Below are 23471 nucleotides of genomic sequence, written 5' to 3'. Positions count from 1 at the left end.
ACCCCGCAGCCTGCGGGGGGCTCATTTGCCCGGGGCGGAGAATGAGTCCTCGCGCCCGAGCATGAGCCACTTCGTTGGGGTTGGCGATGCCGTCGATGGAGGCGCCCATGTGGGCGGGAAACCACGTCAACTCATGAGGAAATTATGTAAATTTAGTTAAAATGCTGTGAGTAGCCAAGGAGATTTGATTGGCGTCAAACGACCTGACGGCCGTCATGGAATCGGAAAAGATGGGGCATGGACCTTTAGTTGTTAGTACCAGAGAGATGGCTCCCCTAATAATTTTAGCTGACGGATTGGATGATTTTTGTGCAAGTACTAATCATTTATGGGGTTTCGTGTGCCAAAACCACGATACGATTGTGAGGCACACCATACTGGAGGGCTATGGAAGTTTTGAGCATCTGGGGTTCTTTAACGTGCACCTAAACCTAAATACACGAGTTTCTTAACATTTCGTCTCCACTGAAACGTGACCGCCACAGCCGGCATCAAGCCCGCAACTAAAGGGTCAGCAACCGAGCACCGTAACCACCGTACCACTGCAGTGACCATTCCTGTGCAAGTTATGCTAGCTTGGTGCCAACTTCGATGCAGCCTACTCAAATACATGAAAAATGGGGAAACACTTTTAGAGCACAATATAGACCAGAGGTCACACTTTCAATTAAGGGGAGACGTGGGTCTTAAAAAATGGTTTTTTAAAAGTTGGGCATTGAATGGCATGAAATTTAATACACTTATTCAGCTTTTTCTGCAGATTCAAAATCTCTAAGTAGATTTTTAATAGCTGCATTAGAACAAAAGATATGCAACTTCTAACACATATTTAAGCATACTTCTTACGGGGATTTTTGGCAACTTTGCTTTGTCAAACACAAAAACAAAGTATGTGGCAAGATTGCCAGCAAGCTGGTCTAGCCGGTGATGCTATTTATTTTCTTATAATATTGTTCACCAAATTATAATTCTCGATTATCAGAAATAGTATGCAGCAAAAAAATTTCACTCACATTTACGTCTATTTATTTTGCATTCAAAGTTTGTTGAAGACAATTGGATTAGCATCAACCGCTAAACCAGCTCTCTGGCAGCCTTGCCACATACTTTGTTTCTGTGTTTGACAAAGCAAAGTTGCCAAAAATTCCCGTAATAAATATGCGCTTGTGGTGTACCCTTCTTTTCTGTGTCCGTGTGTCAGTCTGCGCTAAAATAAGTTACGATGCTTTTAGAGATTGCACATCTTTTGTACTAATGCAGCTACCAAAAATCTAATTAGAGATTTGGAATCTGCAGAAAAAATGGGATAAGTTTGTTAAATTTCGTTCAGTTCACCCAGCTAATAAAAGAAATAAAAAAAAGACCCGCGTCTCCCCTTAAATAACTTGCACTTGAGAGACCAACTTAAATTCTAGCGATTGTAAGGAGCAAAAATTTGGCCTGGCATTTTTTTTAGGCCTGGAATTTTTCTTTTGCAAAAAGTTCCAAAAACTGGTAAGCTTTAAGGGGCCCTGCAACACTTTTACAGGTAGCCATGGAACGGGCTTCACTATAGGAGCTTATTGCCTCACGAATCGACCGCCGCAAATATTTTTAGAATCCATCCAGTACGAGCGGAGTTACAAAGATTTGTCAGATGCTGTAATTGCTTTGTCTCTTCTCTCGACCCAACAAAAGTGCTGGAAGCTAAGCAGGGAGGGATGGCACGGGCGAAGAAGGTACATCACATGCGCCTTGTGACCTTGAGCACTTTTTCTTTCTTTTTTTTTTCTTTGAACGCGCGTTGAACGCGCGGTGTACTTTCAGTGCGATCGCATGCGTGCGGGGGAATGTGGCAGCCTCTTGCGGCGGCCGCAGTGACTACCGAGCGTGCCATGTTCAAATTAGCCAATAGTGTGGAACTTGAGTCAATGAAACAGTGATTTTGAGTAAATATAGCATCATTTGTCGAGAGAAGAGGAAGCGATTCTTAACTGACTGAGAACTTATTGTAAATCCCAGGCAGCGTGCTGCGTTATAATGTCTGGCTCGCATGTTCTCGGGAGCCTCGACTACCGATCGGCAGCGTTTTCTGACCACACTGAAAAAGTGTTGCAGGGCCTCTTGAAAAAAAACAAGCACCGGTTTACATATCCATAACTTTACACAAAAAAGAGATATTGCAGTTGTGTAAACTGCACCTGTTAGAGCATCTAAAGCAGGCAAACTTTACATACGATAAGTGCTTTAAAGAGCTGATTGTTCGGCTAATTGATATATTAACATTAATTTCATTGTAAATAGCACAACAAAAGAGAACAGAACAGATGACAAACACAGGCGCAAAATGCCAACTGATTTTACTGAAGGAAAATCATATTGAAGACATACGAGTTTACAGCATACTAGAATTTCTTAGTACGTTTACAAGGGTTTTGCAAAACTTCTACTACAGTCGAACCCGTTTATAACAAACTCGGAAGTGTCGCGAAAAGTGGTCGTTATATCAGTAGTTCATTGTATATGGACTCGCCCTTAAAAACGTGCGCTTAGCGGCCAAGCCGTTTTTTTTTTTTCTTTGTGCACTTCTATTAAAGTGCTAACAACACAACCCCTTCGGTGACAAGCTAAGCCTCTTCGCGTCGTGAAGCGACGCCCGCTGCGTGCTCACGAGTGAATTAACCGCCTTTGCATTGAGCTCACACTGTTTCACCGAAGCGCGGTACCGCGACGTGGAGCCGATCATCCCTGGCTAGTTGCGTGCAGCGCGTCGCCTACTCGGGTCGCGGAGTCACTGCCGGGCCGCTTGCTGTATGCCGTATGGGCGCGTTTGTACGTTCTTCGCGTCTGCTTCACTCCGGACCGTGCATGGGTGCGGCGACTAGCCTCTTCGTTCAACGCGGCGAAAACAAGCGTTTTCCAAGCAACGTGCACTCTACGTCTCCGCGATGCTCTCGTGGCCCTGCACGACGATGCGCGGCGCACTTCAGTTGTCACCTAGTCAAACATGCAGTATACGTTCGCTGTCAGTGCATCGACATTTCTCGGTGCCTGTGCCGCTCAACAACAGCGAGCTACTTTCGTTTCTACAAAGCGACGCGCACTTTAAAAAAAAAGTGGTCTCGCACGACGAGGCAGCGGCGAACTTGCGAACGGCAGCATGGCTAAGCATGGCGCACTCGTACTGCCGTCAATCCGCAGTGTATGGTGTACGCCACACGCACAGCCAAGTATCTACAGATGACTGTGATAAGGTTGTCGGCCATAAGGCATAATGGCACGTTCATCGACGGCCGCCACCTCGCCTTCGTTCTTTTCTGACGCTTATCCGCGAAGGCATCGCCGCAATCGCGCCGAAGTCGTAATCACCGATCGACCGGTCTCTGCCGTTACCGAAAAGACGGACGACTTTTCGCGGCACATTGTGGCGTCGACGAGTTTAGGGACGCAGTTAACCTTTTTGCGATGGAAAGTTATCGCGGTTATCACTTCTTGCGTTCCAAGGCATTGTTTGGTTCATCGCAGGCGGTTGTAGCTGCAGAGAACGGCGTCAGGGAAGGTTACCGTGCGAAAGCTGACGGCAAGGCTTCATGCTGCCTACTATCTTTTTTTTCCTCGCTGCCATTCTACCACTGAAGAAACGCCTGGAAAGTGAGCGACCTCGCTCGCAGCGTCCGAAATCTGCGTGCGGTGCTCGCCGAACTGGATATCTTAATCGCGAGTAAACTGGAGCGGGGCACGCGCGAGCGCGCGCCCCTGTCACGCTTTAGAAGGCATGTTTTAACTTTTTTTCGCTTCGTATGCGCCATATTTTTACCGCAACCGTGTCCGAAGTGTTCGTTGTAAAAGTAGAAGGCTTTGAAAAATGTTCGCTATATCTGGACGCAGCTTCAATGGTTAGCATAAGAAAATCGTAAGTGCACCCAAATATGGTCGTTATAACCGATAGATCGTTATATATGTGGGATCGTTATAAGTGGGTTCGACTGTAATACATTTTTTGTGCCATATTTCAGAACAGCATTTAACAACTCAATTTTCTCTGCTGTAACACCAGGTACAGCTTACAGAATTCTCTTATTTTCCACTGCTGCTCCACAGAGGGGTAAACTTGATAGTGTTGTTTCTTTAAATTTTACAATTTTAAACAACTTTCAATAAAAAAATAACAGCCTAAATAAAAATCTATTTCATCAGCTTCAATATCTTAGTTTTTTTCTTTTAAATGTAACAAGCCTTATCAAGGTAGATGCAGTGGTCGTTCAAAAAACTTTTCCTCAGTTCCCATCTGTAGTTTGATACTGGCCCCAGAGTTAAATGCTCCCTTCGCAAGTAATCAAGTAATTTATTTACCGGTAATTTTTCCAGGGTTTCAGTAAGGAGCAATGGCATTTAGAATAAATGGTGCAACAATATTTGTAGCATCACAACACAGCAGTTCAAGACCACTGCTCATCATACTATATTTATAAATGCTACTGGGCAGCAGTAAACATCTACAAGTACTTACTGCTTTGCTTTCATGGATGTTGACTAACAGACTGTCTGGAGAGGGCACAAATACATCTGTGTAAGAAAAAAATAGAATATTTCTGTATATATTATGCAACACTCGAATGAAGACAAGATTCCTTTTTCTTTTTTTTTTTTTTTAATGAAGAAGTGCGCCATAGTAATCTGCACTAGTTGCGTTATCACCTAGGGTTGTATGAAATTGTGAATACATCAAATTTTTTTAACTTCACAGTGAATTCAAATAATAAAAACCATGTGCAAAAATTTTTTTTCAATATTCTTGTATTGCAAATACTACTGACATTTGCAAACATTTTTTTTTGACCAAACAGAGATTTTAAAAAAAAAAACAAGTTTATCGCACAGCTAGTAATGTGCAGGTAAATTATGCATAGGACAGCACTATTTCTTGACGTCACAACTGTAGTTGACGTTTTCATGAAGGAAGAATCTGCTAAACACATTCGGGGAGTAGCAACACCCTCCTGCATCGCACAATTTCTCGAGAAACCGAAAACTCACTAGATACACAAGTGCCTAGTGCTTTGGCTTGTTATGGTAGTTACCATATAGACTTATGTAAGGGCCGCACCTTTGTTTCACCATTTTGATGAGGTGTGACCCTTTACATGGGACTGAACCATTCGGTCTAATAAATTATTTCCAGACTATAAGTATGAAATACACCATAATCCTACCCGCCCGCCCACTACCACAAAAGTGAATGCTGCCGGAATGCATTGCTGAATTCAGAACACATGTAACTTGTAGATAAACCTGTGTATAGCTTATACCCTGTCGATGTCACATCTTGCCCTGCTAATACAGTCAGAACTCTATCTAACCGAAACTCAATGTTATAAACTTCCGATCTAACGAAGAAATTTCTGTTCCTTGGAAAATACCTATAGGGCACAGTGTTCTCATCAACCCGAATTAACAAACTAACTTGGTCACGAAACTCGATTTAAAGGGGTCATGAACCACTTTTCCAAGTAATGATCTAATGACCTCAGTATCGGAGTTTACTGCCTCCCGAATCGATTGCTGCAAAAATTTCTCGAATACGTCAAGAATTAGTGGAGTTTCGGGGGTTTGGCGCACGCTCTCAGCGCTTGAAATAATTAGAGCGTGATCATCACTTCGTTAAATTGAGTTTCAGCTGTATCACTGCACATAGGCACTGAGGCCATATGATCACTTCTGGAGATATCACGTTAGCAAGATTTCACGCGACTGGCACCAGAGGGTGTGTCCAGATAAGATCGAACACGAGGTCCCGGTCACCATTCCCGATTGTGATGAAATTTACTGTAGGTCTAGGCATTACACCCAGAACAATGGTTTCGCAGTTAGTTTTGCGGAAAAAAATTTTGTTCGCCTGAAAAAAAAATATACAACTTTTGGCCGCAAAAAACGCTTTTCCGTTAATTTCGCGATTTCTGAATTTTGAGCGCACCTAGGGAAAAAACGGTGCACTTCTTCGTCACAATATTTATTCCCCTTAAAGAACAAGTGAAATACAATCTTATGAGTCTATTACTTCCCTTGCTTGTCGACGCACTTTTGAACAAAAAAATCACAAACTTGGCAAATCGCACAAAATACCTCTATTTCAGGAATTTATTGCTGCAAGCAAGTTAAAGTGAGGATAACGAAAATCGGTACATATTAACTTTGATACTTTCGCTCTCTTTTAAAATAATTTGGGTGATTTTATCGCGCTCCGTTTTACTCGATAATTGGGCTGAAACGTAAGTAATTTACGAAAAACACCGAAATTTGAAAATGATTTTCTCAAAAAGGCCATTTTTAATTTTTTTTTAAAATCCCTCTGATTGAAGTCAAGGACGTCATCTACCATTGTGCAGAAAAAAACGTTGCATTATTTTGGTTGCTAACAAGTTATAGTGCGTCAAATGTGACCATGCCAGCCGAGCGGCCGCGTCCTTCGTTATGGGCTGAAACCCGGATATAAGTTGCTAAAAATACTTGTACGTGACATAATCACAAATCAGCAGCTCCACACCAACAAATGCGCAGCCCGGTGTCATGGTTAAGCAAGTTTGTCTTGGGATCAGCCGCTTGACAAACCCGCAGCAGCGGCCGCTCGATGCTGCGGGCACTCACATTACATGAGTGCCGCTTCGACTGTGGATGAGCTCCGCTTGCGCGCCAAACTACGCTCAGAGGACAAACGAGAGAAGGAATGCATCACTGTGAAAGTTCAAGGCCGTTAAGTGCAAACAAATGTCATAGTTTGCAACGAAAACTCTGCCGGCGATTTACCAGTGAGCGCCTCCAGTAGTGCGCTCATGTGTTGCTTTCTCTCTTCGGATGGCCTCAATATATTTAGGTTCATTCTATGAGCAACATATGGCACAAAAGAAAGCCATTGACATCTAAAGAAAGCTGTCATACGTCCTTCCGATGGTCGAGCAACTCAAACTGCAGTTGTTCATCTCGTGCCAGAACACTTGTGTCAGCAGGCTGTGAAAAGAAGTGTGTCCAGGTCCTTTACTTCATTAAAGAAGCGCTTTTACAATACTGTATTGTTGGGCGTCCGCAGATAGAATATTCAACGCAAGTCGAGCGTTTATCACGATATTATGCGGCTTCGGGCATAACAGCAGGGGAAAAAAATACATCCGTGCTGTATTGAAGGCGCTCACTGGGAAATTGCCGGCAGAGTTTTCGTTGCATATTATGACATTTGTTGGCACTTAACGGCCTTTAACTTTCACAGTGATGCATTCCTTCTCTCGTTTGTCCTCTGAGCGTAGTTTGGCGCTCAAGCGGAGCTCATCCACAGTCGAAGCGGTACTCATGTAATGTGAGTGCCCGCAGAATCGAGCGGCCGCTGCTGCGGGTTTGTCAAGCGGCTGATCCCAAGACAAAGCTTGCTTAACCATGACACCGGGCTGCGCATTTGTTGGTGTGGAGCTGCTGATTTGTGATTATGTCACGTACAAGTATTTTTAGCAACTTATATCCGGGTTTCAGCCCATAACGAACGACGCGGCCGCTCGGCTGGCATGGTCATATTTGGCGCACTATAACTTGTTAGCAACCAAAATAATGCAACGTTTTTTTCTGCACAATGGTAGATGACGTCCTTGACTTCAATCAGAGGGATTTTAAAAAAAATTAAAAATGGCCTTTTTGAGAAAATCATTTTCAAAGTTCGGCGTTTTTCGTAAATCACTTACGTTTCAGCCCAATTATCGAGTAAAACGGAGCGCGATAAAATCACACAAATTATTTTAAAAGAGAGCGAAAGTAACAAAGTTAATATGTACCGATTTTCGTTATCCTCACTTTAACTTGCTTGCAGCAATAAATTCCTGAAATAGAGGTATTTTGTGCGATTTGCCAAGTTTGTGATTTTTTTGTTCAAAAGTGCGTCGACAAGCAAGGGAAGTAATAGACTCATAAGATTGTATTTCACTTGTTCTTTAAGGGGAATAAATATTGTGACGAAGAAGTGCACCGTTTTTTCCCTAGGTGCGCTCAAAATTCAGAAATCGCGAAATTAGCGGAAAAGCGTTTTTTGCGGCCAAAAGTTGTACATTTTTTTTTCAGGTGAACAAAATTTTTTTCCGCAAAACTAAGTGCGAAACCATTGTTCTGGGTGTAATGCCTAGATCTACAGTAAATTTCATCACAATCGGGAATGGTGACCGGGACCTCGTGTTCGATCTTATCTGGACACACCCCAGACACGTTCAGCAATCTATACAGGCCACAGCAGTCTGGTTGGTACTGTGCCAACCGTGACAAAAGAGGAGGCCAGAAGTGTTATTGCTTGTGGACACCAATGCATCGGGCGCTTATCTCGTGAAATCTTGTGAAAGTGAAAGTATCACCAAAACTGATCCCGTGAGCGTATCGCCTCTGGAAAGGTTACTGAGGATAGCATGGGATAACTTTTTTAATTTGTGGTTTCTTAGCACCATATAATGCTGCAATATTCAGCAAAAAGGCTTACAAGGGCATATATGGTGCGTAATGAGCATATTCATTCAAGATGCGCTTAAAAGTATCAAAGATAGATTTCATGATAAGAAACTTAAAATTTAAACAACTTCCATAAAGGACTTACTTTCTTGACAAGGTGCATCTAGCATACCTAGCAGCTTGGAAAGAACTTCCCGAGTGTTTCATGTACATATTCAATAGGCATTTAATTAGAATGGGTGGCAAATATGTATTCGTTTTTGCCTTGTTACCACACAATGCCCTTTAAAGTTTATATGCAACTCTTTGTACTAACCATCAATGTCCGAGACAAGCAGCATCTGTGGCTGGCTGAGCCCTTCACCCAAGTTGTAGAAGTGTACTGAAGAGTCGAAGGTTACAAAGCCCACCTGTGTACGACTGTCACCTGGAATGTTGTCCAGCTCCTCCAAAAGGACCTTGCAGAATGATGACAAGTATCCTGGCACAAAGAAAGAGCATGCTCCCTGTCAACACAAAATATGGCAGGCAGCTAGGCAACAAAATTCATTCTTTGGTTGTACTCTCAAACCTCTAAATAACAGTTGCACCTGGCCCGAAAATAACTTTGTTATATCCGAAAATTCGTTATAAACGTTTGTTTGTAACACTGTAGCTATTACAAGACTAGTATTCATTTACTTCCTTATAACAGATAATTTGTTATATCAGTGTTCATTATATCGAGGTTTGAGTGTAGTAACAACCTGTCCACAAACACACGCATCATTAGCATAAATGCAGCATACACACGAAACAGTAAATGATAAATTTGTATACTTGTACAATGCAGCTGTGCACAAACAGTACTACTTCTAACAGCAGTCATGTCGAATGACCTGCACCACATGCAATTTCCAGTGAGTGCTATTACCAACCTGTCTGTATGGCACCATGGGAAACATCAAGAACAAAGAGGTAGGCTGCTGGCTGCGGTGGCCGTAACTGCATTAAAAACATTGGGCATTGTCACACACTCGCTGTTCATTAGGCCAGAACAAACAGAGACTACAAGCACTGAACTGCTCAGATGACGAAAAAGAAAAAGAAATATGTTACAAACAGCCAAGAAAGGTTCATTCAAAGCAACTGAAGTATGTACCAACAATAAAAATGGCAGTTCATTTTTTAATCAGCACAACTTAATGATGTTGTTGGTATGCTCTATAAATTTATGCCCAAACTATTAAATTTAGGAACAGGTAATGTCCACGAGTTATAAGAGATTAACACATTCGCCATCATAATATATGCTTTGAGGCAAGTTCACACTGATTTTTTAAAAGTCACTGACCTAAGTGCTTAATTACCCAGAGAGTACATAAAAAGCGTGGTCTCGGAATGGCAGTGCAATACTTTGAAAAATAACAGTGCACATATAAGACACCGTTTTAAATAAGGGCTTTTCCCTTTAACAGAAACAACAAATGAAGAAGGTGAGGGGAGGGGGGAGGTCAAGGCTCACAGCGAAATGGCTATAAAAGGCACACATCAAGTTAAGTGAAGAGCACATGAAGGTTAAGTTAAAGAATAATAAACTTTAAAAAAAAAGGCAAGCTTGTCCCATTAAAAAATATTTTAAAAAAAGGCTAATAGCACACAAGCAACTGCATCTGACAAAACCTTTACCAACCCTAACATCAACAGCTCATCATAATGTGTTGCTCAAACATCCTTTAGAGGCCATATAAAAGTGGTAATTTTCTTCAAGCAGCCAACATGTTTTACCAGTATCTAAAAAAACACACACATGCACAAACTACACATAATAGGTGCTTGTCCCAATCCCCTGTCTGAAGGAGAATGCCATGCCATAGGTACGGTAGATTAAAAAACTTCAAAAACAGAGTGAATAACAGTCTGCCAGAAAGCCATAAGATGGGGATAATGCCTTACCTCGTAACACAACAACAATGTGTAGTTTCACTGAAGCACTATATTACAGAAAAAAAGAGCAAACTGTATTGAAGAACAATTGAAATATTTCACTTTTTCCAAGCAAGGCTCCGTGGTTCTGTGTCACTCACTACATTAATCAGACAACTCTCAGTATCACTTATTTGGCACTGTTCATCATTAACACATATATCCCAGAAAAAAATCCAATTAATGCAGCAAAACAGTTGAGGGGTCTGCAGAAAAACAATGAATATGCAAACTGCAACACATACCATGTATTCTGTTGGGGCAATGAACTCCACAGTAGCATGGCGAACCTCAGGCCGCCGTTCTGGCTCACCATATTTTTTCGTTGATGGGTCATACATGAAGTCATCAGGCACTGAAGGAGCATAAAATAACACAAGCGGATTGTCACCCAAATTTCACAGTGCTAAACATGCCCAGAAACCGCAACTTCAACCCTATTATAATGTAACAACCAGTAATGCATGTCAGGTAGATATAGTGCGACTACCACTGTCTCTCCTTTAGTCTAAATGTATACACGTAGAATGTAGCCACAAAACATAGTCAGACATATAGAGCATCATCTAGAGATCTCATGACATGGCACTACGCTCACATCCAGTAATTTACTGAGTACTGAACAGCACCCTTCTTATGTTCCCCATCTCTATTAATGCCTATCAACGACCAGATCCAAAAAATTAGCCAACATGGCATTCAAAATAAAAAAAACCATGTGATCTTTCTCACAATTTCACTCATTTTTATAAATACCAAAAGGATGCATTAACTAGCCAGACACTCTTGGTCAGAAAGAACAGCAGCATGCACAATCTAAAAAAAACTGTTTTTTACAGTACAGAGGTCACAAATGCACAGAACATTATCCTCTAAGTTGTCCTAATATTTGTCCCTCCCTTGAGTCTGTACTCCTATGTATAGTGAACTCCCGTTCACCTTAGCATACGACACTGGACGCTGCCGCTGCACTGCGCCCCTGCAAGTAAACTTTTTCCAACTGACTCACAATCGCTTGCGTCATCAGAAATATTCATGCCGTGAAAGTAGTGCTGTTATGAGAGATGCTGTCAAATGGAGAACTGTATCTGAAGGGCAGTGCAAGCCATGGAGGAAAAATCAGCAGGATGCATGTCCTGAAGATTGCTTGGAAAGCAGGGATTTTGCACATTTTCCCTATTTGTTTTAATGAGCTTCACTGCTACACAGCCAAATAACACTTTTCACAGAGAGAACTAACCACCGTGCTTTGAAGTGTACTAGCTGCAGCAGTTTATCAGAAAGAGAACAGCCTTGTTGCTTCCAGAATGCAAAGGGCCTCACAGTCTGATACAGGCATTCCACAAGAAAGCGTGGTGTTGTGCCAGAGCACCTGACCGAACGTGGAAGCAGGGATCAACCCCTGCATGCTTTGTCTGCAATCCGGGGAAAACGGCGTCTTCACCCAGCCGGCCCCGTCAACTGACGCCAGTCGTTCTTCAAAGCTGCCCAGCTATGGAAAGGCTGCTCAACATACTAAAAGGAGCCAACACCTGCGTGCGGCTTCTGGCAGCGCGTCGCAACTGAGACTTCTGGCAGCGCGTCGCAATTGAGACTTCTAGCAGCGCGCCGCAACTTGGAAAACTTGAATAGGAGCCAACACCTGCGACCGGCGGACAGTCAACAGGACAATGGACGGCTGGACGATTTAAGGCCGTGCCGGACCGTCGAACGGGGGAGAAGGAGAACGACTCGAACGGAGTCGAACCGGCCGACGTGGTCGGGCTGGCAGTCATGTTGCCTGAGAGCCAAAATATGTAAATAGTCTGTATATAAAATCTTTTCCTTCTTCACCTTGGCCTTACTGACTACTCCGAGCACGATACACACCCGTGTTCGCACCGGCCACGCAACCAGAGTCCCAACAGCGGTTCCAGAGGAGGGATGCAACGACGCGCATTCCCAGAAGCGAGCCTGAGGGACGACATCGGAACCTAAAGGTGGCGGTAGCGATGGGCCACGCTACCTCATTCCTAACAGTGGTGGCAGCGGTGGGATGCCACGACCTCGTATCCTACGCTGTGCACCCGATGGGGCCCTACCCCAGAACATAACAGTGGATGAAAAATAAGTACTAACAGGTAAACTTCTGTGCCTTCAATGCAACTTTGGAAAAAACAAAACTGGTAAATTCTGACACTTTATAGTCCCAAGAGGCTGTCCGAGGCAAGCTTTTAGATTAGCTTCAGAGAGGTGTATTTTGTATTTTGAATTAACATATAACAAGCTAATTCACAATCCCCTTCAAGTTCGATATATCCAGGTTTGACTATATACGATATATACATTCATCACTGTCAACACTTTCGTGCTAACAGATAGTCATAACATAAACACTGCCACTGTAGCTATGGTTCTGAGTGCTGTAGTTGACACATGGCAAGATGCTGGCACCAGTGCTCTAACACATGCCTGTCACTGTGGTACCAGTAAACAGCTGTACTAATACTCTTAAAGGTAAGTTAAAACTCTATAAAATGAGTGTATTTTATATCAATTGGAACTGTTCTGTCATTTAGTGCACGTATACCACTAAACAGTGCACATAGCACCCATTACAAATGTTTCTAATTTACTGCACAAAGCTAAGACTTATTTGTTTTTATAAAGTATAAAACTTTGTTTTAAAATCAGGATGATATGGCTAACGTCAACATGTACGATATAATTTTCATGCCTAAACAATCAAAATGAACACAGTGTCTTCTACCTAACATCTGCTGCTAAAAATCGTTGGTGTGGGTGCCAAAAAGCAATGCAGAAAGAGACTTTTGGAGCAAATCAAAATATTATATATACTATGGTCTTGCTGCTTTCCCTATGCTGAAGAATCATCAGGTCCCACAGAAAGCAAATGTGAAATGAAGACATGGATAAGCTCTTGAACATAATGAAAAGAGCACAAGAAAGGACACAGACAAGAAAAGATTGAAGGACACATTTTTTTGCACTATTTTCATGATGTTCAAGAAATATGACCAACCACCCAGTTTTCGAATGTTTTACATCCATAAGCAGTGTCCCATGGCCCCTTTGATGCAGTTATCAACCAAGACTGCACACTCATATTCCTTGAAATCATCAAGACAGAGTGACATTTCAATGCACTGAAGTCATCTGATCAACATGTAGCTATGCATGTATTTTTTACATCAAATGGTATGTGCATTCCCGTTTGATGCTTTGATGCCATAAGTTCCCTCAGTAAGGTAAGCTCACCAGTACATCACTACAGGGAAAATAATGCAATTGCTTTTTTGCAACCACATTTACCGTATTTGTTCGAATCTAAGCTGATATTTTCTTTTTTTTTGAAAAAACGATGTGCGAAAGTGGGGGGGGGGAGTCGGCTTAGATTAGAGTACAATGATTAGGTTTTTTTTTTTTCTGGCTTTGCGAATGTCGGAGGTCGGCTTAGAATCGAAGCCGGCCTAGATTCGAGTAAATATGGTACCTGTTGTTGAAGGTAATTAGCAAATAATATGCAAATGTGACAATACACTGCCTGCTGCCACTAGCAATTCACAGTGGGTACCTCTTTTTGCAGCTGTAATCATAGGTTCAATAAGCATATTGCATAAAAGGCAAGATGTCTCAGAAATACATCCCTAACTTCAACCAGAGTAAGAGGCAAAATAGCTCCAGCAAAAGTACAGCTACTAACTCTACTATGCCTTAACTTGAAGCACTTTCAAGTGAACCAGCAATACTTTCTTTTTATTACGTGCATAATGCTATTATATGTTACCAAATAGTATCTGTATGGCTTACTCACAGGGATTGATGCGGAAGCAAATGTTGCACTTCCACTTTTGCCTCTCCACAAACTGCACGTATGGGTTGATGTAGGCACGACAAGAGCGACAGCGCACAATGGTGCTGCTTTGAATCACAGGCAGGTGCTGCAGTGGCAAAAACACAGGCAAAGGAGGTCGATGGTTTAGCCATAGTGAATCTATAAAAGCCTCAATTTACAGCAAATGTGCACACATACTTCTAACAATCAATTTCCTTTAACACGGCTACTCAAATAACCCCTTCCGTGCCATGTACAAGCTGGGCTTGATCCACCCATCTTTGGCAAAAATGGAGAAGCTTGAGTTCAGCTCGCCAGTGCTACTTTACTTTTCCTCACACTGCCAGACAAGCCAGCTTTGTATTGTGCCGAGCTCTGGACAGCATTGCACCTCTCGTTGCATAGCCAAAGCATTTAATTTGTGAGGAGTAATTAAAACACGTTGGCAAAAGGCGTACACAATAAAAAAAATTTCACCATTTCTGGTCAGCGTTCATGACAGCAGCATGGCACAGAAGGGGTTAAATCAACTATTGCTATTCACAAGTACAGTAATACCTCATTATTTCTGAAACCACTGGGAAAATGAAACACCTTCAAATTAAGAGGGTTTTCAAATTAACAGAACATACGAAAAATGGGATGTAGGGAACTTTGGATCACTGAAAGTAATCAGAGTTGCTACTTTACCGTGTTCCTGAACTTGTGACTTGAAGGGTCATGCTTTCCAGCAATAACCAATCCCAATTTCGCCGAAAACCTGAGGAAACTGCGGCTTTATGGGGCCACAATACAATGCCACATAATTATGTTGATGATTGATAGCTGAACCAACCCAGCCTTAAAAAAAATGAGGGGGGGGGGGAATCTGTCGAGAAAATGGTGGTAAGTGAAGCTCGTAGTGGGTACACCTGACGTAGTATTGTTCTTCGTACTTGTGCATGTAGAGAAACATTAAAGACAAAAGCATAACCAGGGAGGTTTCATGCTTCCTCAAGTCTCGATCTGCCGCTCTTCGTTGACATATGGCCTTGGCTTAAGCAGCTCTCATGTGTGGGTCGACATGCAGTCAAAATTTTGTTATTCGCACAGCTCTACTTACAACAAGTAATCGTAATGTTCCTTTGCTAATATTTGTGAACATTTGTTTCAAATAAAATGTTGTGAATTCCTAGAGCTGTTTTGAAAAAAGTTGCTCGACTATTCGAAAGCTATTCAAATAGTATTAGATTAATATTCATATTCGATTCAGTGTTATCACAATTCAATTCGTATTGAATTTGGTTCCAAAATTCACTATTCGCACACCCCTAGTTCTAATGGTTCGTCCATACTGAAGCATTTGGCATCTTCAGCGACTGGAACATTCCTGCTGCCAAAATGTCGTGACTCTCACGCTGGTCCGCCATGGCCACTGCTCCCCCAGGGTTCTCCCCAGAATATTTTGGGAGGTCGAAATTTGAAGATGAGTGGGGTGGCGGGCACTGTCACATGCCACAGAGAGGCAATGTAGGGACGTCTGCAATTTCCGAGTTTCAGATGCTGAAGCTCTTCACACCTGAATTTTCCGACCAACTCCTACTCTAATTGCAAGTCCAAAACGGCATTATTTCAAGCCACAAGCACTGTCATGTTGATCTCTTAGCCTTAAAACAGTGTTCTCGTGCTGTTCGCAGCCATAGTGATCCATTTGAAGTCATAGTAGTCCCCAATTGTCTGTTTTGCCACGGTGCAAAGATGCTCCTCAGTGAAGCATAGCAAATTTCGGATGGGGTCACTGTCATGGGACCACGTGTGCTCCTTATTAATTGTTGCACACAAGCACGCACCGTGTTCTGACAGCAGAACGTCATTAATACGTACTCGTTTTAAACATACTAATTTTTAAATGCAGTTGTGATGAATCCCTGACCTATTCTACAGAGAGTCTAATGTATTCACTGACTGCGCTGCAGTGGCTGGTCATATGCTGTGCCTACAGGTTATAGTAAGTACCGCTATAACTTCTGTTTGCATGAAGGGCAAGAAAAAAAAAAAAGCATGAAGTCACTTTTTATTGGACTACCCAATTTTTTGTGCGACTGAGATCTCTAGGGAGTCCAGTCAATTGTATGATGACTGCACTCAGGGCAACAAAAAAGTTCAAGAGAGTGGTAAGCTAGGCTAGTTGGTATGTATTCATAGTAATAAACAGCGCGAAAACTATAGACAAAAGGGAAAAACAACACAGGACGAGTGCTGTTGGTATGTATTCATAGTAATAAACAGCGCGAAGAACTATAGACAAAAGGGAAGGACAAAACAGGACAAGTGCTGTTGGTATGTATTCATAGTAATAAACATTGAAAACTATACACAAAACAGAACAACACGGGACGAGTGCTGCTGGTATGTATTCATAGTAATAAACAGCGTGAAAAACTATAGACAAAAGGGAAGAACAAAACGGGATGAGTGCTGTTGGTATGTATTCTTAGTACTAAACAGCGTGAGAACTATAGACAAAAGGGAAGAACAACACGAGACCAGGGCCCGTATTCCCAAAAGGCGACAATCGCAAAAGTATCGCCTTTGGTGCGCGCTGATTGGCTATCGAGCAAACCGGAAAAGTTAGGGCGCCATCTGGTAGTTCCGCCGATGTCAATTTTGCGTCATGGTGCTCGACGGTGCTCTCGACATATTTGCAATAAGCGAAGGCACCGTTAACCGTCGGTTCGTGGTGAAGTCTAGCATTTCAGTGACGTAGGCGGTAGCTTCTAGTATTCAATCCTCGGTGGATATACGCAGCATTTTTTACGCTGAAGCTTTCATCGAGCATTACCTTGGGGTGTTATCAGCACTCGTTCTTTGCCAGCGCGTGTTTGTTCGTGGTTTGAACGTCCCAGGAGCATGAACCGTGCGTTGCTCGCGTGGCTTATCGCGAGCCGGCAACATGTTGAGATTTAGAGACGATGTCGCTGCGGCTGCACGCTACAGCTGAACTCTCCGAGCACGCCGTGTTAAACTCTCAACGAAAATACGTTTCACGCAAAGTTGCATTCTTTAAATATTATACTGTGCATTAAATAATCGAACAAAAAAACATTGAAAGCACTTTCAACACGTCTTACACTTCAAGTAGCCACAGCCAAGCCGGCCAAGCCTGGCCACTGCGTAGAAGCAGCAGCCCACGCTCGAAAACGCCGTACTCGGGTTGCTCTGCGCTCGTACAGTGCGCTCACTCCCGTGTTGTGAGACATTCGTAGTACCAACGGCCAGTTGCAACAATGACGTCACAGGCAAGTCTTTTTTTTTACTTATTGAACGCATCAAATTCTACGTCACCAAACGCGATACTATCACCTTTTGCGATCGTTTGAGAATACGGGCCCAGTGCTGCTGGTATGTATTCATAGTAATAAACAGCGCGAAAAACTATAGACAAAAGGGAAGAACGAAACCGGATGAGTGCTGTTGGTATGTATTCTTAGTACTAAACAGCGTGAAAACTATAGACAAAAGGGAAGAACAACACGGGATCAGTGTTGCTGGTACGTATTCATAGTAACAAACATTGTGAAAACTATAGACAAAAGGGAAAAACAACACGGGACGAGTGCTGCTGGTATGTATTCATAGTAATAAACAGCGCGAAATACAGTAGAACCTCGTTGATACGTTCCCGCTTAGTACGATTTCCCGGCTCCTACGCTCGAAATCACGAAAATTAAAAATAACCCAATACAGCTGTGTGTAATAGGTTCCGGTTAATACGTTCCCGGAAAATACGATTATTCGGCAGCAACGTTCAGCACTGCGGAAAACTGTAGTCGTATGATACGTTTTGTACTCAGAAGCTCTCATTCAGGTGTGCAAAAAGGGCCCTCTCGTGTACTTGTGAAGCGAGAAGTGGCACTGCCGCCGCGCGGCGACGGCAGCTTCTCCGCAGTGCCTACCTACCTACCTAACTGCCAGAAGAGATTTGTTCTGGAAGATATCTGGAAAGCTTTTGGTTATCAGACGCCATAGAGTTTGTCAGACGCCAAAACGAGACGATGCGCGCTCGCCGCCATCTTTTTGAGGACTCGACAGATCAAAGTGCGGGTGCTTGGGGACTTCACCTTCGGTTGCCATTACGCCGGGCGTTATCTTTTAAAGCCTGTTCCGCCGTTCGAGATGGTGCGATTACGAGTGGCGGCGAACATAGCACATGTCTGAAGTTAAGACAGAACGCAAACTGATCAGCGCGAGTATGCGGCGTAGTATGCGATTGCCGCAAACAGCTGTCGCTTTCGGAGACGCTTATCACTTTCGCGAGATTTCGCATATCGTGTTGTACCACGATTGTTACGAGCACTGCGAACAGTTGAGCTTGTTAAGCCTTTAGTGGGGCGGTAGTTTTCTTCACGGACGGGGCGGGCCGCGCGTGATCTTGCGAACGTACGTGATCGTATCCCAAATGCGTATGCTCGAGAATATCGCTTCTGCTCTTCGGCAAACCTAGCCCCATATTCCCAAGCGGCAATACAGAAAGAACCGACACTCATGCGGCGCAAAGTTTCGTTTGCCGACACGGCGGTAGCGTTTCTTTACGTTTACGCTGGTTGTCACAGAGTTCGATTTTGCAATATTCGGGTTGTCTCGGGATTTCAATACACGTGACCACGACGTTATTTTCGGTCAGGACCGGAACTAGCTGGCTGACCTCTGGCTGCCAGCGAGATGCCAGGAGTTCGAAAATCGAAGAGTCCCTCCATGTTTTTTGAGAAATAAATGTTTTTTGCCCTTGCACCTAAATATGGCCTTGTCAGCCTCAATTTTTACTGGATTCTGATTGTACGTTTTCCCGGATCATACGTTTATGTTCCGCGTTTTTTCCGGAAACGTATCAACGAGGTTCTACTGTACTATAGACAAAAGGGAAGAACAACACGGGACCAGTGCTGTTGGTACGTATTCATAGTAACAAACATTGTGAAAACTACAGACAAAAGGGAAGAACAACACGGGACGAGTGCTGCTGGTACGTATTCATAGTAATAAACAGCGCGAAATACTATAGACAAAAGGGAAGAACAACACGGGACCAGTGCTGTTGGTACGTATTCATAGTAACATAGTGAAAACTATAGACAAAAGGGAAGCACAACACGGGACGAGTGCTGCTGGTACGTATTCATAGTAATAAACAGCGCGAAATACTATAGACAAAAGGGAAGAACAACACGGGACCAGAGCTGTTGGTACGTATTCATAGTAACAAACATTGTGAAAACTATAGACAAAAGGGAAGAACAACATGGGACGAGTGCTGCTGGTATGTATTCATAGTAATAAGCAGCGTGAAAACTATAGACAAAAGGGATGAACAACATGGGACGAGCGCATCATCTGCTCGGCGCTCGTCCCGTGTTGTTCTGCCCTTTTGTCTATAGTTTTCGTGCTGTTTATTACTATGAAAAAAAAGTTGTCCTCCAGAGATGGGCAGTGGGCACGTGTTCATAGAAGTGGGCTGTCGACTAGAGTGGTGGGGAGAATCCTGCTCACCAACTATTCTAAGTAATTACTGCACTTCACTCCACACTCAAAATCTACTTTTATATGGATACTGACATCCATTTTTGAAGCTGACTTTACTCCGCCATACAAATCTCTTGTATACAGAGACGGCTCTAAGCAAATGTGAAGCTCAGGAAATGCTGATCTTTTATTTTGACATTAAAGGGGTACTGACACAAAATTATTGGTTAGGAGTTTTTTGCTGCAATATGTTGTGGAGGGTCTATGTACACAGCACATAGACATGTACATCGCCTGCTGCAGAGCGTGACAGATAATTAATTACAGCCTGTTTGTTACCAACCAGTCTGTTTTGGTTTGGGACAACTACGAGAACAACAAGTCTCCGGGTGCAACACCATCTAGCATGCGAAACGGCACACAGCACTGTGATACACTTCCACGCTGCCTGCATCGTCTGCTCATGTCCTTTGTCTACCACATGTGCCGCAAGATGTCATTGCCATCATCGTCATCTGGTGGCAACGACTTTCTTGAGGCTTCCACACTTTCCACACGTTCGCCGCGGGCACAGACTCCAAGCAGCCGCCACATAGTAGCCTGCTGGCGTAAGCGTGGTGAAAGGGCAATGGTGACTATGACGTAATCATTACCAGCTACGCCAGCTTGGAGCTCGGCTGAAGTGGTGACATTTCGGAAGTTCAGGCTCGCCTTCCGGTAACCTTAGACGATGTCAATGTTGCAAGGAGGCGCATATAGCTCTGGATCATGCACGTGAACTACAAAATGCATATAAATTACCGTCTAAATTATATTCCTTGTTGAGATATGGTAGATAGTATACACACAAGAATCAATCCTGCAAGCTAGCGAAATTTTGTGTCCATACCACTTAAAGCTAATTTTCGCATGACGCACCTACTGACATCGATACTAGCGTCACATCAGGCTACAGTATAAATTCTGGTGACTTCACGCACCAGATATCTAGCTGTGATAATGTCAGGTACCCAAACATCACCTATGGAGGCACGGAGCAGAGCAGCCATGGTAGCATCACAATATCTTGTGCAAGCAGTGTCGTGGCATCAGGGTACAGAAGGAAATGTTGCAAGTAATTTTCCAGGGCGCACTCACGCTTACTGGTACATTTTCTATGCTCTTGAGGGCTTGCATTTTCATTTGATGCACAAAAATGACAAGTGAAAATTTAGGTGTCATGTAGAGCTGCAACTAATACCGGCAGCTCCTGGAATACACCCCCCCCCCGCCTCCTCTTCTCAAAAACAGCAAACGACAAGGCGTAGAGCACTTACATTAACATCTCGAAATGGATGAATAAGGACACCTAACGGTAGGCGAGCCTTCTGCAGAAGGGACTGCGTCTCTGGTATCTTGGTCAAAGTGCACCTAAATATGCTGTAACAAGGACAAGAGAGACAGAAACAAAAGAATGCATACTTAGCCAAATGTGCAGCTGGGCTCAGCAGCGTAAGAATGCATGCTTCTCTTGCTTGTTCTTCAATAATAATGCCAGGGAAGCAACAGGTCTGCATTGTTGCATTGACATATGCATGTGCCATGGACTTAATACGAGAAGCATTGGCCCCATGAGCAGCTGACATGCAGACACACTATAATGAAAAATATACTCTGTGCTGAAGCTAAAATTTTGCATCAGAAGAATTACCGTATTTTCCGGTGTATAAGTAGCACCTTTGTATAAGACGCACCCCCTACTTTTTACGACTTTCGCGGGAAAAAATTATATGTAAGATGCATCTATTTTCAACTCTGTCAACATGTATCCACGCAGAGCACATTCATTGCGAAATACGTAGTCACGCACAGCACTGAGTATCTGTAAGCAGCAGTTTTATTAAGGCGCAGAAAACCACTATTTATTCCACTGGATTCGAAGCCACATCCTCCAGCGCACTGTCAAAAGTTCTTCCGCCTCGGTTGGCAGCATTGCTGGGTTGCCGTCGTCGGCCTCTGAGTAACTTTTACACAGCGTTGTAGACACCTTGAAGCAGATCGTTGGCGTTGCCTCTACTATGGTAGCTACCGTACTGACCGTATCTCTACAGCATTACGAGACTTGGCGGGAACACATAAACAACGAACGCGCCGCATGGTTACCACCTACACACATGCCTACACACACGCATACAAAACGTAAATGGCGACAGGAAGCCGGAAGCTGCGGCTACTGCTGGACTGCAGCGACGTCTCGCACGGAAACTGGTGATGATGATAACGAAGTGGTACTTTCGCTTTTGTAACTGATATTGTGGGCGCTACACAATGTTACAATGAACTGTTGTGGTGCTCTTTTTTTATTTATTGCCTCAGTTCCGTGGGTTTAATGCTTCGTTTAAGAACAAACAATTCAAACAGTACAATGGGGCATGCGACGGTGGTGGCTTTTACTGCGGCCGTAATCTCCGTGGTCGCCGCACTGCTTGAACAGCAAATAGCTGACATCTAAGATCACAGCTGCTTCATTGTTATAACAAAATTAGATATATCTTTACGAATGCTTTCTCGCTCAGTTTATCGTACTCATGAATTAAATATAAAGATTGGTCTCGCAGAATTGCATGACTTTTTGCGTGTATGAGACGCACCGTTGTATAAGACGCACCAGCGAAAATATCAGAAAAAAGGTGCGTCTTATACACCGGAAAATACGGTACGCGTTACTTGAACATAAACCCTTTCAAAAAAATACGTCTAAACACACTAACAGTGCATTGGTTTGCATGAATGATATCAACCAGCAGAAAACAAATTCTTTTTAACATCATTTTGAAGCATCAGCAGAAATGAGTGCCGAATTTTTAAAAGCGGAAACAAATATTAACTCATCCAGTAATTAAGCCATTACTCAGCAGTTTTGCATTGTCCAAAATGTAGTAGCAGCATGCCGCTAACTAAAGGTTGGGAAAAACCGGCTGATGTATATATAGTAGGCTTGTGTGAATATTCGAGTAATTCGAACATTCAAACGAATATTACATAATTCAAATTCACTTCGAAACAAATTTCAATTACTCTAAATTTCGAAGTATTCGAAATGACCGAATAGCCATATATAATAATAGAATGCGTTGCTGGGCGAGTTGGTGCACTGACATATATAAACTGCATGTAACCTCCTGTAAAGGTGGTTTCACTGCGGTGGAAGGGTGCCACAGTAGAACCCCGCTGTTACGTTCCTCACTGCTGCGTTTTCCCGGCTGTTACGTCGTTTTCCACCGGTCCCGGCATAGCTCCCATGGGATACAATGGATTGGGAACCCCGCTGTTACGTCGTAACTGTTGGACCGTTCCCGTATTATATGTCGCGAAGTACACTCGGAGCCGACCGAGTGACTACCGAAGAGAGCGGCCATGGTGCATTTTCATGCAGCTTTTGCCGATTTGACCGTAACATTAGGCGCATTAGAGGTGCAAGCAACAGGATCTTTCGATTGATTCAAACAAAAGCATCGCCTTCGAGATTCGTATTGCAAAGATGGCGTCTATGACGTAATTGCTTGCGAAAGCAAGGCCTTCGAGATTGGCATTTACTATTGACAAAAGCATAGCCTTTGAGATTTGTATTGCACAAACGTGGCGTCTATGACGTAATTGGTTGCGAAAGCAAGGCCTTCGAGATTGGCATTCACTTCTGCCATCGCGTTGGCGTAGACTCATCATCATCGTTATTTGTCGG

At 43.2% G+C, this 23471-nt stretch overlaps 1 protein-coding gene across 5 annotated transcripts in view; it reads right to left on the bottom strand.

Annotated features, from left to right (window-relative positions):
• LOC119401386 (protein transport protein Sec24A) overlaps positions 1 to 23471 on the bottom strand; it is a 651765-nt gene that overhangs the window by 49388 nt on the left and 578906 nt on the right. For all 5 annotated transcript variants that reach the window (XM_049417365.1, XM_037668141.2, XM_037668149.2 and 2 more), the window contains 6 exons: positions 21067 to 21169; positions 14231 to 14357; positions 10662 to 10771; positions 9369 to 9435; positions 8768 to 8932; positions 4490 to 4545 (listed from right to left, as the gene is read on the bottom strand). In XM_049417365.1, coding sequence (XP_049273322.1) covers positions 4490 to 4545; positions 8768 to 8932; positions 9369 to 9435; positions 10662 to 10771; positions 14231 to 14357; positions 21067 to 21169 — 628 coding nt within the window. The remainder of the gene's footprint in view (positions 1 to 4489; positions 4546 to 8767; positions 8933 to 9368; positions 9436 to 10661; positions 10772 to 14230; positions 14358 to 21066; positions 21170 to 23471) is intronic.

The sequence above is a fragment of the Rhipicephalus sanguineus genome, chromosome 1 (genome assembly GCF_013339695.2).
Source record: "Rhipicephalus sanguineus isolate Rsan-2018 chromosome 1, BIME_Rsan_1.4, whole genome shotgun sequence".
Lineage (NCBI taxonomy): Eukaryota > Metazoa > Arthropoda > Arachnida > Ixodida > Ixodidae > Rhipicephalus > Rhipicephalus sanguineus.
This window is presented reverse-complemented; position numbering and strand designations above follow the sequence as displayed.